This window comes from Callorhinchus milii, unplaced genomic scaffold (assembly GCF_018977255.1).
Source record: "Callorhinchus milii isolate IMCB2004 unplaced genomic scaffold, IMCB_Cmil_1.0 Scaffold5, whole genome shotgun sequence".
Taxonomy (NCBI): Eukaryota; Metazoa; Chordata; class Chondrichthyes; order Chimaeriformes; family Callorhinchidae; genus Callorhinchus; species Callorhinchus milii.
The window spans coordinates 17334529-17350930 of record NW_024704746.1 but is presented as its reverse complement, the minus strand read 5'-3'; the positions used below and the strand labels follow the sequence as shown (position 1 = coordinate 17350930).

The 16402-nt window shown below is 42.5% G+C and overlaps 1 protein-coding gene across 2 annotated transcripts; it reads left to right on the top strand.

Annotated features, from left to right (window-relative positions):
- Nucleotides 1-1635: 1635 nt before the first annotated feature.
- On the top strand, nt 1636-16192 carry LOC103174686 (outer dense fiber protein 2). Of its 2 annotated transcripts, XM_042335350.1 has the most exons (18): nt 1636-1738; nt 3035-3205; nt 3669-3862; nt 5583-5709; nt 6421-6549; nt 6875-6949; nt 7121-7192; nt 7286-7402; nt 7825-8010; nt 8360-8469; nt 8582-8717; nt 10358-10468; nt 11134-11238; nt 12222-12380; nt 12838-12932; nt 13813-13975; nt 14165-14290; nt 15791-16192. In XM_042335350.1, exons 1-18 carry the CDS (start codon nt 1688-1690, stop codon nt 15920-15922), a joined length of 2259 nt encoding a protein of 752 aa, XP_042191284.1. In that variant the 5' UTR covers nt 1636-1687; the 3' UTR covers nt 15923-16192. The 2 variants fall into 2 exon arrangements, with proteins under 2 accessions (XP_042191284.1, XP_042191285.1); XM_042335351.1 differs by lacking the exon at nt 12222-12380 and having other exon boundaries at nt 15791-16092.
- The last annotated feature ends 210 nt before the right edge of the window (nt 16193-16402 follow it).

The following is a 16402-nucleotide window of genomic DNA, read 5'->3' as shown; positions in this document are numbered from 1 at the left end:
GGTTGTGTGTGTGTGTGTGGGTGTGTGTGTGTGTGGGGGGGTGTGTGGGTGTGTGTGTGTGGGTGTGTGGGTGTGTGTGTGTGTGTGGGGTGTGTGTGTGTGTTGGGGTGTGTGTGTGTGTGGGGGTGTGTGTGTGTGTGGGTGTGTGTGTGTGTGTGGGGGGGGGGGTGTGTGTGTGTGGTGTGTGGGTGTGTGTGTGTGTGTGGGGGGGGTGTGTGGGGGGGGGGTGTGTGTGGGTGTGTGTGTGGGGGTGGGTGTGTGTGTGGGGGGTGTGGGTGTGTGTGTGTGTGGGGGGGGGTGGGTGTGTGTGTGGGTGTGTGTGTGTGTGTGGGGGGGTGTGTGTGTGTGTGGGGTGTGTGTGTGTGTGTGTGGGGGGTGTGTGTGTGTGTGTGGGGGTGTGTGTGTGTGTGTGTGGGGGGGGTGTGTGTGTGTGTGGGGGGGGTGTGTGTGTGTGTGGGGGGGGGTGTGTGGGGGGGGGGGCTGTGTGTGGGGGGGGTGTGTGTGTGTGGGGGGGTGTGTGTGTGGGGGGGGGGTGGGGGTGTGTGGGGGGTGTGTGTGTGGGGGGGGTGGGGGTGTGTGTGTGGGGGTGTGTGTGTGGGGGTGTGTGTGTGTGTGGGGGGGGGTGTGGGGGTCTGTGTGTGTGTGGGGGGTGTGTGTGTGTGTGGGGGGTGTGTGTGTGGGGGGGGTGTGTGGTGTGGGGGGGTGGGGGGGTGTGTGGGGGGTGTGTGTGGGGGGTGTGTGTGTGGGGGGTGGTGTGTGTGTGTGGGGGGGTGTGTGTGTGGGGGGGGTGGTGTGTGTGTGTGGGGGGGTAGTGTTTGTGGGGTGTGTTGTGTGTGTGTGGGGGTGTGTGGGGGTGTGTGTGTGTGTGGGGGGGGGGGGGGGTGTGTGGGGGGGGGGGGGTGTGTGGGGGAGAGGTTTGTCCAATCCCCTGACCTCCCGCCTGCGCCCAGATTTTAAAGTGCCCAATGAGCTGCTCAGTCTCTGGCGTCGGCAACAGCTGCTGAGGTCACCGAGTGGTAACCAAAGCGAAAGCAGCGGAGCTCAGCGGGTCCACCCCCACCCCCACCCCCACCCCCACCCTCACCCCCACCCCCACCCCACCCCCACCCTCACCCCGAGCCTCAGCCCCACCCCCACCCTCACCCCCACCCTCACCCGAGCCTCAGCCCCACCCTCACCCTCACCATCACCCCCACCCTCACCCCCACCATCACCCTCACCCCCACCTTCACCCCCACCCGAGCCTCAGCCCCACCCCCACCCTCACCCCGAGCCTCAGCCCCACCCTCACCATCACCCCCACCCCGAGCCTCACCCCGAGCCTCAGCCCCACCCCCAGCCTCACCCTCACCCCCCCCCACCCTCACCCCCCCCCACCCTCACCCCCAGCCTCACCCCCACCCCCAGCCTCACCCCCCACCCCCAGCCTCACCCCCCACCCCAGAAACACCCCCCCCACCCTCACCCCACCCCCAGCCTCACCCCCCAACCCTCAGCCTCAGCCCCACCCCCCACCACCACTCAGCCCCACCCCCACCCCCAGCCTCACCCCCCACTCCCACTCAGCCCCAGCCTCACCCCCACCCTTCACCCCCCCCCCCCCCCCCCCCCACATGCCGAGCGTGTCTTTGTAGCCAAAACACAGCTGCTGTTTGGAGTGGGGGGTGGATGGAGAGTTAAGCCGCCGATGGCTGAGCTGAGAGTGACGCTGAGAGGATCAGATCGTCCAGAGCCGAGGGTGAGGGCTCAGCCTCTGTGACTTTCTCTGTCCGCAGCCGCTGTGGGGGTGTAGGGTGTGTGTGTAGTGTGTGTGTGTGTGTAGTGTGTGTGTGTAGTGTGTGTGTGTAGTGTGGGTGTGTGTGTGTGTGTAGTGTGTGTGTGTGTAGTGTGGGGGTGTGTAGTGTGGGGGTGTGTAGTGTGTATAGTGTGGGGGTGTGTGTAGTGTGGGGGTGTGTAGTGTGGGGGTGTGTGTGGGTGTGTGTGTAGAGTGTGGGTGTGTGTGTAGTGTGGGGGGGTGTGTAGTGTGGAGGGGTGTGTGTGTGGGGGTGTGTGTAGTGTGGGGGTGTGTGTAGTGGTGTGTGGGGGTGTGTGTGTGTGTGACAGTCACAGCTCGATACTGTTGCACTGACTCTAAATGTGTCTGTGTGTGTGTGTATTGAATGTAACCTTATTTGTACCAAGTTTGAGAGACACGTTGAAGATCAGGAGTTCCTGCAAACCCCCCCCCCCCCCCCCCCCCCCCCCCCCTCGCTGGTCGGCTTCTTCCTCGCACGAATTCTAAAACTTTCCACAAAAGTAGCCCACAAAGATTAGTCCAGGTGAGGAAGCGTGCTCTCGGCCCGTCAGCTTTCATTCTTCCAGGATCCCCACCCTCATCTCCCATCACCATATCCTGCTAAACCCGGTGTCCTGGGATTGACCACCCTTCCTGGCCGTAGTGGAGTCCTGTAGCTCAGTGGTTAGAGCACTCGCTTTGCAAGCGAGAGACCCGAGTTCAATTCCAGGCAGAGGGCGAAACCTTGGGCAAGTTTCCTTACTCCACGCAGAGCCTAATAATAATCCCTTCAAAACCCAAAACAATAATAAATTGGTCATTTTCCATCCACGGCTGTTTGTGGGACATTGCTGTGCGCAATTGGCTGCCGCGTTCGCCTACAAATATACAGTCAATTCACTTTACGGTGTGTTCTGTGAAGCGCTTTGGGACGTCCTCCCGACGTGAAAAGCACTATATCAAATGCAAGGATTATTATTATTATAGTTTCCCAATGGCTGACTACTCTCTGGGTAATAAAACTATCTGGTGTCTGTCCTGAAATCGCCCCTTGCAGGACTGAACCGAATGTCTTGTTGTATCCTGCAAGACTTTTAACGGAATCGTGACTTATCTTCTTGGGGGAGAGAAGGAGGCAAACTTTTGGTTGATACTCCGGAGATATATATGCTTATAAATGCTTTTAAAAGGTTACAATTCCAATAGGTAACTATGTCTGTCTAATACCATTTTCACAATGTATTCTTTTAATATTGTAAGGAACCAACACAAGAAACAGCAGTCACTCCACAGGAGGCAGAAACGATCTATTTGGTTCTCCATTCCAGTGAAGCAAGTGTTGATCACAAAGTCAACATTCGTGAACGAATGGATCAATATGAAAAGCAGATTGACAGCTTGATGGAAGATTTGGAAAGTCTGAAAAGTGAAGTAAGAACAGATAATGTTCTGCCGCTTACATTTCCTTCCATATTCTACATAGTCCTGTAGTGGTTAGTAAAATACCTGGGTTTGATTCCTGGTAGGATTAAATGATGGGGAAGTTTATCTACTGCACATGCCTCTGTTCACCGAGCAGTAAGCAGAAACCTGGTTGTTAGTCGATTGGTGGATCGCTTTTCTGGGGGTAATAATTCCTTTAAAATAAATAAAAATAATTTGGTAACTCAATCCATGACTGTTTGTGGGACACTGCTGTGCGCAATTGCCTGCTGCATTTCGCCCACAAAACATAGTCAATTCAAGTTTACAGTATATTCTGTGAAGTGCTTTGAGACGTCTCGAAGATGTGATAAGGTGTTGTATCAAACGTAAGGATTATTATGTAGCCCAGTTTGAGCTTTTGGATTTAAAACAAATAAGTTTACCAGCTAAACGTTATTGTTGTGTTTAGTTACCAGGTCACAAGAAAATCAAACAGTCAGAGGAACATGATAACAAAGATACATTTAATCTGTCAAACAAAGCTTTGAAAGACTATGGAGAAGAATTGTCAGATCTATCACAGGAGCTAGCAAGAACTACATCTGAAAATAGGAATCTTCGGGAGAGTTTTGAAAAGTTACAGAAAGAGTTGGACCAAAGGAGGTAACCGCTCAAGTAACACAAGTACACAACTTGCTGTCTTTATTCACTCAATGAAATCATTTTGCTTAAATTGCGTAACAGTAATTCTTAACAATATGGAATTGTGTCTGCAGACATGCTTGGGATTTAGCTGTATTAAAATGGCTACTTTTCCAGCCAATGTCATGGCTGTTTATGGCTGTACTATGATTTACTTTGGCAAAGGCCGCTTATATAAATTGTTCTATACTGTACAGGACACTCTAGACTAAATATATGGCACCACTTGTCATTTTCACATGTCCTTTCTTTTGAGCCCTGCTTTCTCTATTACCACTCTTCATAATGCAATATTGTTAGGGAGCTCGCCTGTATCTAACGTGTCCTTTTTTCTTAAGGTTTTAGAATGTGTGGTTGTCATCCAAAGGGACTCACAATACTCACTTTTTCCTGTTTGAGACCCTGCAAACCAACTCCAAACTGCCCACAGCAACTTATATCGGCCTAGTCAAAGCCACCAATGACATTCTCTCTGACTGCTCCTGGGTTTGCTGTCCTTTCTCATCTCACTTGACATTCCTGCTGCCATTGACAATTTTAACCATCAATTTTATTAACAGATTGATCTCTGTGGGCACCACATTTTCATGGTCCATTCCTACACAAGATTAAACAGAAACACGTAATGGTTCTAAGTGTTACAAGTCTTATCCCTTAATTAGTGGAAACGTATCCTTTACGGTTATTGAAAAATATTTCTAGTTTGCTCAATTTCTGGCTTTTCTTTTTAATTCTCCAAAACCACAGGCGTGAAACGGATTAGTTAATCTATTCTGGAATAATTTATGAATTTTATGTTTGCCCAAACAATACTACAATCAACAACAGCAACAAAATTACATTTATAGAGCTCCTTTCACGTCGGGAGGACGTCCCAAAGCGCTGAACAGTCAGATGTCGGGGCCCGAGCATGGGAGAAGGGTGGTGTAGGGATGAGGGAAGGCAGAGAGGTGGGAGGGAGACCAAAGGCATGGTCGAAGAGAAGGGTCTTGAGACCGGCCTTGAAGGATGCAAGGGAGGAAGCGAGGCGAATCAATACACTTTACAGTATACAGTATTTCTATGAAGCACTTTGAGACATTCCCCCCATTTGAAAATGCAAGATTAAGACTATCCTTTTCATTAACTCAGTTATCAATCATTGACAATATAGTTATTTATGATGCACCTCACCCAGCCTCATTCACTGTATTTGCAAACTGTTAATCCTGTTCAATATTTGTACAATTGAACATTTTTTTTATTTCAAGATCTTCACCCTTGTATTCAAGTCCCTGCACTCCTCTGCACTCCCCTTACCTCTCTGACCTCCTCTGTCCTCAAAATAGTACCCGTTGCCTTCGTTCCTCTGGGTCTGGCCTCCTCCTCGTCCCCCGAGTCCTCCCCTCCACCCTCGGCGGCCGTGCCTTCAGCCACTATGGCCCGAGGCTCTGGAACTGCCTTACTCACTCCCTCCATCTCGCTCCCTCCTCTGAATACCATTTATTGTGATCCATTTCATGATGGTTTTAAGATAAGACTATCTTATATGTTCCGTGCCAGCCAGTGTAGGATTTACAGTTGACTTTATTGATGTATATTTCACTTTGTTCCCTGCCACTTTATCTGTAATTAACAAGATTGTGTATTCCAAACAAATACACAGTTGTAAACCTTTAATGTAGCTTTTACCGATTGTTAGATTACAGAAGGAAGAGCGTGATGAGGACAACCTTTTATTGCAGGCACTTGCTGAAGCTGAGGTGGCGTCAATGTCTGCTGCAATACAGGTTGCTACATTTGAGAACGCCATAGCTGACTTAATGCACGTAAGTAAAAGTGAAGCATTTCAATACAGATAACAAATAAATGGACAATATAGTCGACTACGTATATTCTCAAAGCAGATATTAACAAGAGAATAACCCTTACATCTGTCACAGCAACTTTTCAGAATTCTGTGACCTAAGGTTGATCTAAGCTCACTGCTAGTTTATCGATCAAACTGCGACTTTTTACATTCATTTTAAATTTTCACTAGTTATGGTGTCAGTAGCCTGGCTCAGTTGGTGGCCATCTCACCTCTGAATTAAAAGATTGTGGATTCAAGCCCCAACTCACCTTGACCCCATACACTATGCTGACACTCTGATGAGGTACTGGGGGAGGGGAGGGGGCTGCTGTATTGTTGGAGATGCCCTCCTTTGGTTGAGACATTAATCTGAGGTCCCAGCTGCCTGATTGGATGGATGTTAAAGATCCCATGGCACTATCCAAAAAGAGAAAAGGGTATTTCTACCTGTGCCCTGACTGAAAATCCTTCAGTTCCTATTAGTCTTTCACATCATGTGTATTTGTAGACGTTGCTATTTGCAGATTGGCTGCTGTGTTTGCCTACAAAATGTACCTGCTTTTAAAGGCTTGGAATCAATTTGGGTTTCTCAGTCTTGCTCTTATAGGAATGGGTCCACAGTGCTGAATGTACCGAGTGGACATGCTCAGCTGTTAGTTATCAATGTGTCTTTTTGTTGGCATTGTAGGAGAATCGAGTTTCAGCTTCAGGGCTCCGCACAATCACTGGGGGAAAAGACTTGTTGGAGAAACTGGAGAGTTTTAAGACCACAAACCGAACACTACAACATCTGCTCCGAGATTTGTGGAGTCCAGAAGTAAGAGAAAATATAAATACAAATACAGTATGATGATTTGGGGCAAGCATGATTAATATTTGCAACAACATGCAAACTAACATTTTATTGTGTATAAAGTGGGTGGTTTGCTATAAAAATGCAGACAGATCCTAACTAAAAATAAATTAATTACCTGGAAATTGTCTCATTAATACTGCTGCTATTTTAGTTCTTTAATTTTGTTTTATTGAATGTTCTTAAAATATTATCTACACTTCCTCTCTCTCTTTTCCTGTCCCCTCCACCTCCCGAAACTTTAAAATAAAGTAAGCATTCATATTCCGGTCTTTTTTTCCCTTTACAGCTCAATCTGGATTATACCAACAGACAGATAGACATGTTGATACACAAGCTGACCAGAAGTGAAATTGAAAATAATGTAAGTATTGTGTCAATTATGAAATGACTAAATAAATATGGTTCCTAATTAAACATTACATTTGCACAAAAATATTTTGTTTCCTATTTACATAGAATTAATTGCAGATAGTTACAACACAGAAACAGGCCATTTGGACCACCTAAATCTTGTACTGAATCCATTTTATAGCTTTTAAAAAGAAAGTTCCTGGAGACAGAGAGAAGTGTGAAAGAGCTCTCAGAACTGTACCAGATGGAAAAGGTAAAAGATGATTGAGTAATTTAATAAAATCTTTTTTTCTAAATGTAAAAATACAAATTACTGATTTAAAAAAAAACTGTTTTGTGTTTGCAGGATAATTCTGATTGTGCAAAGCAAATGTCAAAATCTGTAGAAGCAACTCGAGCCCATCTTCAAGGTCAACTTAGAAATAAGGAGGCTGAGAACAATAGGTTGTCAGTTCAAATTGTGGTAAGTATGAGTAATTTCTACTCAATACTTTAAACTGCGTGTTAGACCCTCAAATAGAATTAAAAAATCTCTTCAGCTAAGGTTGTTTAAATACTCGGGTCAGATGTAACTTGCAGGTAATGGTATTTAAACATTTTCCTGTCAAAACCGTATCAAATATCTTATTGTAAAAATTGTTGTGATCTCTTACTCTAGGACCCATCCTTTATGCTCTTTAATATTTTTAATCCCTCTTTGAAACTATACAGTCTAACGACACCTAGTGGACACTCTGGAAAATATCAAGGTTTGATGTAATCATAACAATCCTTGCCATTGATATAGCGCCCTATCATGTCTTCGAGACATCTCAAAGCGCTTCACAGAATATACTGTAATGTGGATTGATTGTATTTTTTTGTGGGCAAAACGTATCCTTACAGGGGCTAGAGAGGACAGTAATTGACCAAAACCTGCAGATTGAGAACCTTAAATCTCAGTTATCGACTGTGAAGGAGAAGGCTGAAGAAGACAAGGAGGGTCTGAAGAAGGCTACACGAGCCCAAAAACGGAGAGCAGAACGGTTTGAAGCTACTATTGCAAACCTTACTTCTCAGCTCAATGACAAGGTACAACAACAACAACTTGTATTTATATAGCTCCCTTCAAGTATGGCAATGTCTCAGATTGCTTCACAGAGATGGGGTTAGACACCGATGGTGTGAGGGAGATGGCCTTCCAGATATTCACTGGACAAAGAATTTAAATAGAAAAGATGTTGCCTTAAGCAATGCAGCTCTAAGAATGGAGACTGCATTAGCACACACTTTAGTTTAACTTTCTCCTCTGAGCGAGGGCCTTTTGTTCTTATGGATTTAATTCCAATATGGACAATAGCCTTTTGAGAGATCGATGTTAAGTTGGTGACCTGCTGTCGCACAGTGAGGATTATTTTATAATGTTCCATAAAATGTTTAGGATGTGAAATTATCGGAAGCCCGTTTAGCTCTGGACAGCTGGAAGAAACAACACGAGACGGCTGTTGAGGACAAAACCCTGTTGGAGACCGAGATAGTTTCCCTTCAAGAGTAAGCGTGCTTTTTATTGTATTTGGGGATTCTAACCAGAAACCACTGTGCATTACTAATCTCTTTGTTGTAGAAGTCGGGGATTATAATCTATTTTCATTCTAATACACAGTAAGGTGGCTGGTCTGGAGGAGCAGCTTCAGGGTACTACAGTAAGCGCTGTCGTGCCGAACAGCGAACTAGTGGAGAAGTTACAAACCAGCAACTTTGAAAACTACAATTTAAACCTGAAAAATGCACAACTGAAGGTATAATATTCTTATGTTTTTTAATCTGCTCCTTGGGACGTTCTCCCGACGTGAAAGGCGCTATACAAATATAATCTTCTTGTTATTGTCTTTCATTACTGTCTTCCACTTCTTAAACCTGCAGTGGGTGGGAGGTGGGGAATATCCATTTGCTTTAATAATCTTATTTTCAAAAATACACAGAAATATCTTAGCTGCAATGGGGAAGTTCACTGACTGCTTCTTTGTAACATATTAACCAGTGCAGATAGTGCGCTCAATTTTGCTGATAATGTAAACTCGCACTGTCATTATAACCTAACATAGATTATTGAATTCAAGATTGTTGAAATTTATTTTATGAGTGAAGGAAGCTTGTACAAACGGTTTGTGGTTCTGGCAGCCATTCATTTTATGTAATTTCCTTCACTCGTGGAATAAATATTGTATTCAGAGAATCTTGTGTCTCTGTTTTAAGAGGGAATTGATCTGCTTTTAGCACCCAGCACCATAAGTCTGCAAGTTCAGTGGCATCTTTTAGCCTTGAACTGTTCTGATTTTCGAACTTCGTACAAAGTAAACTGTGGTGTAAGGGGAATTCCTAGTATGCATTTGCTTTATCTGTCTCTGATTTAGCTGCTCGGTCAGAACTTGAATATTGCTATGCCAGTTTCTGTTTAACAAGTGAGCTAGCAAACTGGTTCAGTATCCATTGCAAGTTATACCATCATCTCCCAAATGAAGCCGACCACCTGCTCCCAAATGAAGCCCACTGTCTCTATCTTTCTACTTTATTTCCAAGGTCTGAGAGCGAGTCGTCGCTTCCCAGCTTCGTTTCCACTACCTCACCCCTCACTCTGCTGAAACTCTGGTCCACGCCTTTATCACCTCAAGGCTGGACTATGGGAACTCTCTCCTTGCCGCCTTCCCGGCACCTCCCTCCACACTGCAGGTCATTCAGAACTCTGCAGCTCGTGTACTGTCCCGCACCAGGCTTCGGGAACACATCACTCCCACCCTCGCTCGCCTCCACTGGCTCCCCATCCCCCAGAGGATCGAATTCAAGATCCTCACCTACAAGGCCATTCACAGCCTTGCTCCCTCCTACCTCTCCAACCTACTATTCCCCTACCTACCCGCCCGTACCCGCCGTTCCTCTGGCTCCAGTCTGCTCCACATCCCCCGCCCCAACCGCCCTACTATCGGTGGCCGGGCCTTCAGCCTCTCAGCCCCTAGGCTCTGGAACTCTATCCCCGAGTGCCTTCGCCTTGCCTCCTCCCTTTCCTCCTTCAAGGCCAGGCTCAAGACCTTTCTCTTTGACCGTGCCTTCAGCTCCCTTCTCGACTCTCTACCCCCTCCTCGCTCCCTCCCTTCCCTCCCCTCACCCTGACCATTTCCCCCCTGCTCGGGTCCTGACCCAACTGTACAGCGCCTTGGGACGTCCTCCCGACGTGAAAGGCGCTCAATAAATGGAATCTTGTTGTTGTTGTTGTTTTCCCTTTTTTCTGCCCAAATGTGTTTTGGGTTGAACCCGTCCCTCATGCTTTGAGTGAGACTGAGTTTAATATGACTTGTGTATTGGTTGATTTAAGTATAGGTGGATTTCACTGTACTGGCCATGAGTTCTTTTGGCAAAATGATCACTGCAATGCCTTTCACAGGCTTCAATAGCAGCATTAGAAGAAAAGACAGCTCTTACTGAAACTGAACTGGAGAAGATGAAAGATGAAGCCAAACAGCAGGAAGAGGCTGTTGCACAGTATGAAATGCAGGTAAACAAACCACTTTGATAAGCTACAATGCAAAATGTTATGAACATTTACCTCTCCGGAAGATTATAGAATCCCTTTAAGAGATCTTTTAAATGGACTTGGCGGCATAGTAAATTTGGGCATTGCTAATGGTGCATTTGACCAAGCTCCTGAAGGTTTTACTTGATAATTCATTTTCATCCCAAACTCCATCTCTGACATCCAATCCACATTTCAGCTTGATATTCACCTGCAAGAACTGGCTTTGGAACCAAACTAAATTGATAGTTATAAAAATCCTTCTTTAAAGGCAATTTTTAATCAAACGAAATGCATCATCTGGTATAATGCTGAGCTACACAGACTAAGGTCATCCTAGGTTGAATTCTCTATTTATATTCATTTAGCTGATCTCAATGAGAGTGACAGTGAGAGCGTTTCTACTGAAAAAAGTATTCAATTTGCTTTCATTATTTCATCAATCTTGCTTAATGAGATAACATTGGCTTGTGTGGGGAAAGGAAAAGCATTTCTGCTTTAGAAAATCTTTATCTCTTCCTTCATTCCATCTTTACATTTTACTTGTTCTATAATTTAGAGAGTTTGTGATTGGAAAAAGCATATATTCTGCAAATTACAAAATGATGGGAGACAGAAAGTTAATGCACTTTCCCCTGCAACCCCAGGTCCAGTTATTGCAAACAACAACTGAAGATTTGGAGGCGAAACTTGGAAAGACTACCAAAGAAAATCATCAGCTAAAAGATGTGAGGCTGATGGAAACTAAAAGGGTATATTCACAAGCATTTTCTGTGTATTTATGTCTAACATTAATGTCTAACATTAATGTACATATTTTCATAGAGGGTGAAAACTTTAGGCGACTCAAAAACAAATCATTAATGTTCAGTGCACTGTGTTGAGGAAAAGCTAAACCCTTTTTATCTTAATTGTTTGAGGGTAATTCTATTAAACTTGTTTTTCAACATTAGAAGGAATTAAATTACCTAGAACTCCTGTTGACAAGTATATTGGCTTGGGCAGAAATGAGCCTAACTATAATTGCTTTTTCCTTTGAACACTCTACTTAAAGATTCAGGTTTCACTGAATTGTTGGTTGTTTGATGTTACCAAGTTTAAAACGTCACAAAAATGATGATTCCATTGCTATATTTTTATACAACCAGTTCTTAGAAGAAATTTAAAAACAATCTCAATTTGAAAATGGCATTATTCTGCTTCTTTAAAAGCCAAATTTTACTTGTGTTCTTTTCACCAGTAAAATAAGCACAATATTTTTACTGACTGATGCTGATGTTTTTTTCCTTCCAGTTCGCCCTTAAACAGCTTTACCCATTATTGATGGCTACACCAGTTACTTTAGACAGCATCAAAGTTTGGTTCTATTTAAAGAAAAAAATGAGCCAGTATTGCAGCCAACAAGTCAGCAATTAATTCCTATGAAGCATACCACATATGCTGCTGGCATGTTAATTACATACATACACTGTTGAAGCAAAAACAAATAATATTGCTACACTCTTCACTGTCATTACAGATCATCTGTTCTGAAAAGCATTGTGTCGTTCAAACCTATTTTCCCTATTGATTAGGATTATTTATTATATCATGTACATTTAAAATGCTATGTTGTACACCATAGAGGTTTCCATATGAATTGTGATATAGTGGTGATCCTATCAGGTTTATTCATTTACCATCTACCTTTTGCACCCCCCCTCACCACTCACTACTGTTAACCCCCAATGCGCAGGTGAAAGATGAAATGGAACCACGTTTGAAGGAATTGAAACCTTTTCCTGAGCTGCTGAAAGCAGCTGAACATAGGCTGTATGAGTGTGAGAAAAACCTCCTGTGTCTCAAGAGAAGATTCTCTGATCAATCAAAATCAATGATTGAACTGCAGAATAAGGTGCTGAGTGTTAAAAGCAAATGCCTTCATTGGGTAATGGACTTTGACACTGTAGTTAGTTGAAGCCATCTCTGATGCTTACTCTACCCAGCCATTGCTATATGCATCCCTATATGCATGTGAATGAGTATTTCTCACATGGTACTTGTGCTCCTGTTGCTGTGTATTTTTGTACAATGCTAGTCTACATGATTTGGGAAACTATGTACAAAGCATGGTGTGTGCATTCCTGGAACAACTTGGCTTTTAAGATATAAACCCAAATCCATCACCCCCCACCCCATGTTTCCTTTGTATGGAGCTTTATTATTTCTTTGTACTTTATTATCTAGTCTTAGCTTGCCCTACCTGCCGGTGTTTAGTCTCTGATATAATGCTCTATTTCACGGTAATTTTACTGCAGTTAATGGATTGTAGATTTCTTTGTCAAAGTACTGTAAATCTGTTGACTTTCCAGGTTGACATCCAGAGTTTAAAATCCTCTTTGAAAACGAGAGAGCCTTTGAGTGAAGAAATGCATGAGCTACAAATGAAATTTGAAGTTCTTTCTCGGTAATGTTTCATCAGATTTTAACTTTGACAATTTTTTTTCCTGTGTGTATTGAACTCCAAGTTGATTTTGATGTAGGTATTTTCTCCTCCTTTTATTTTCCACACTGATTCTTCTTCAGTTGGGAGGAATGAAAAAAAAACAGTTTGAATGGGGTTGTGCAGCCGCCCACTATAGGAACCAGCTTAGAACTGAATCATTGCCCATTACATTTGTCAGGTTTAAGGATTTATCTGTTTAAGGATATACATCCACAACTACAGAGTTATAAAATGCATCTTTTAGTCCTGTTTTCGAGGTATTTATTTAGTGCGAAAGCACTCAAAATTGGTTTGTGTCACACAATATGAAATTTGAGAGAAATTAGATCAACAGGAATACCTGAATGCAGTGCTGCAATATAAATAATAATAATAACCCTTGCATTTGATATAGCGCTTTTCACATCTTCTAGACGTCTGAAAGTGCTTCACAGAATATACTATAAAGTGAATTGACTGTATATTTGTGGGCAAAGCGTGGCAGCCAATTGTGCACAGCAGTGTCCCACAAACAGTCATGGATTGAGTGACCAAATTTTTTTTAATGTAGAATAGATAGAATCAATGTAAGATCATTATATTTCCTCCTCACCACTTTACATGTATATGGATAGAATTTGAGGATCTCATGACCACTGAAGGATTCAAGGAGATGAGTTTGAAAAGTCTAAACAAATTAACGTCACTTTGGCTGAAAGGCTTTTCTTGTCAGTTCATTCAGGATTTTGCAAAGGTAAAGGAACAAATAATACAGTGGGTCTTCTTTTTTTTTGCAAGGAATGCTCACTTTTCTTTTAAAACTTTCAAACTGCTCATCTATGTTTAAATGATTTATTTCAAGGAAACTAAAAGAGGTTGATTTGCAAAATCAAGAGCTTGCAGACACTGTAATCAAACAAGAAGGAGCACTTCAGCTCAGTACAAAACAAGTAGAAGAGAGGACGAGAGAATCTTCAGCGCTCAGCCGTCAATTGGAAGCTGCATTACATGATGTTCGAAAAAAGGTATGTGCTCTTGGTTGCTTCAGTAGGAATAGTGTTAAATACTAGCATTGCAGTTGAATTCTAACCTTGGGTTATAAAGACAAGATTTATTCCAAAAAGACAACCAGGTTTTTTTTGAAAAAGTAATGAATTTTATCTTACATATCATCGTATGTTCACCATTATTTCTACCTACTGTTCGATTTACAGGTCAGTGAGGTAAAAGATCAGGCTGTAGCCAGAGAGCGTGTTCTTCAAAACAAAATACTTGGTCTGGAAACCGAGTTCAGCAGAAAGGCAAAGGAACTGAAACTGCTTCAGCACAACAACAAATATGTGAGTCTCTGTCAGGTGAAATGGATCCTTTTGTTCGTTCATTTGCACAACAGTTTCACTTTCAGGGTTTCAACAACAAAATTACATTTATAGAGAGCCTTTCACGTCGGGAGGACGTCCCAAAGTGCTGAACAGTCAGGTTTCAGCTGTTTGATAAGGCTTATTCGCTTGTAATTTAATATATTATTCTAATCTGATTCAATCTAATAAACATAAGAAGGAAGCTTCACCTTCGCATTTGTTTGCCCTCCACTGCTGTTGGAGATTGTTGGAAGGTATTGGCAGAGATGGCGTTTTGGGCCATATTAGGAGGAAGACGCTATGAGAGGATGTTTGCTGAGAGGGCCAGATTGTGCTCGAGACTTTTGGTTTGCATGTAAGAAAGCAACAGATTACGGCTGAATTCGCAAAATAGGTTGAAAGTCGGTTGTTCATCAAAAGGAAGGGAATGAGACAAATAAAAGCTCAAAGAGAGCAAGGTCTAGAAAACAAAAAAGTAGGTGGATCTATTCTAGCATCTGTATGACCAACGAGGGTTGTATTAATCTTTAATATAGGTGTTATAAAGCCTTCCAGGGCAATCAATTGACTAATAGCAGGAAATCTCCACTTGTGTTGACTTGAGTGCCATCTTCCAGGAAATGCAAGGCAACATGTTCCTGTTTGGGACCTCTGTTTGTGTTAGCAATGCAGCTGAGATCAAGATCCACTGCTTCACTGATACCTGCTGTGCAAGACACCACAATGTTTGTGAAAGTATTATTTTAAAGTCATGAAGATTGAATTTCACACAAGAAAACATGGTGAAAGGCTTCATGATGTGAATTCCTTTATACAAAAACATACATATTGCATTAATATATTTTGTGGTATAATTGCTACATATTTGTGGGTTGCATTTAGCATGGACTCCTAGAGCCTACTTTGTTTGCTTAAAAAGTCAGTTATTACAAGGAGTGATTAACATCAAACCCATTAAATGATTACCACATGTTTTAAAATAATTGTTTGGAAAAAAACATTCTTTATTCCCCCTGTGCTTGGCAGAATAGCTATTGAACCATTATATATGTTAGCATCCATTCATATCTACACTTTGCTTGCATAAATCTACACTTATTGAAAATAATACTAATCCTTGTATTTGGTATAGAGCCTTTCACACTGGGAAGACGTCTCAAGGTGCTTCACAAAACGTACTATAATGTCCAGGGACTGTGCATTTGGGGTTTTGTATGTATACTGTGTTTTGAGAGCTTGGGTAGACAATGTCTCAAGCCAAGCAACGGAGAACAAGAGTCAGAGGTTGAAGCGAATAAATGAATATTCCTCTTTTGGAGTCTATTGTGAAAAATATTAACAGGGCGGTGAGAAATGGCCATTTAGCTTTTAGGAAGTGGGGAAGAGCACATTAAATCACTCTGATATCAGTAAACTTAATGATTACTAGAGAAATTCTGCTGCTCTATACAGAAATAATCTTAATCCTTTATATTACAGGCTGAAAAAGGTTATGACATGAATCTTCAGGAATTAAAACTTTGTCTTGAACAATCTGAGAGTCGGAATCAAAGCATCCAAAGTTATGTGCGGCTTCTGAAAACTACCTATTCAGCTATGTTTGGCGATTAACACATAGACAGAATTTATCATTTCTGAACCTGTATTAAGATGAGTAATTTATTTTTCATTTGTGTCAGTAGTCATGCTCAGACTTGTAATATGCCATCAATGTATTTTAATTTTTTTTTTAAAAACTCATTGAAGATCATGCAAATTGTTGGATCAAGTCTATAACCTATTGCTAAGGTCATAAATGTTTACAAATTTGTATATCTTTGGAAAAAATGGTTTTGTTTCTATTTTGCTTTGTAACATTATTAAAACTGTATTAATTATAGATATTTATTTGTGATATTATGTCATTTGTTTTTTTTGTCAGGGCTGCTAAGCTTACCTTTAGCACTGAACTGCAAGTTTTTGATATTCTTAACTTTAAAACCAATCCACTAGTACTCCATTTTCAATATTTTACAGTATTTGCAGCACTAGGTGGCAGTATATTCGATATGTCAAGGCCTATTTGTGATACATTTAGCTGGAAAATTCCTC

Excerpts from the sequence above, each read along its gene's own strand:
- LOC103174686 (XM_042335350.1), top strand. The coding sequence starts at position 1,688 with ATGGCTGAGCTGAGAGTGACGCTGAGAGGATCAGATCGTCCAGAGCCG. Across the intron at positions 3,863-5,582 it reads AAAGAGTTGGACCAAAGGAG|ATTACAGAAGGAAGAGCGTG; the intron begins GTAACCGCTCAA and ends ACCGATTGTTAG. Across the intron at positions 12,933-13,812 it reads AAATTTGAAGTTCTTTCTCG|GAAACTAAAAGAGGTTGATT; the intron begins GTAATGTTTCAT and ends ATTTATTTCAAG.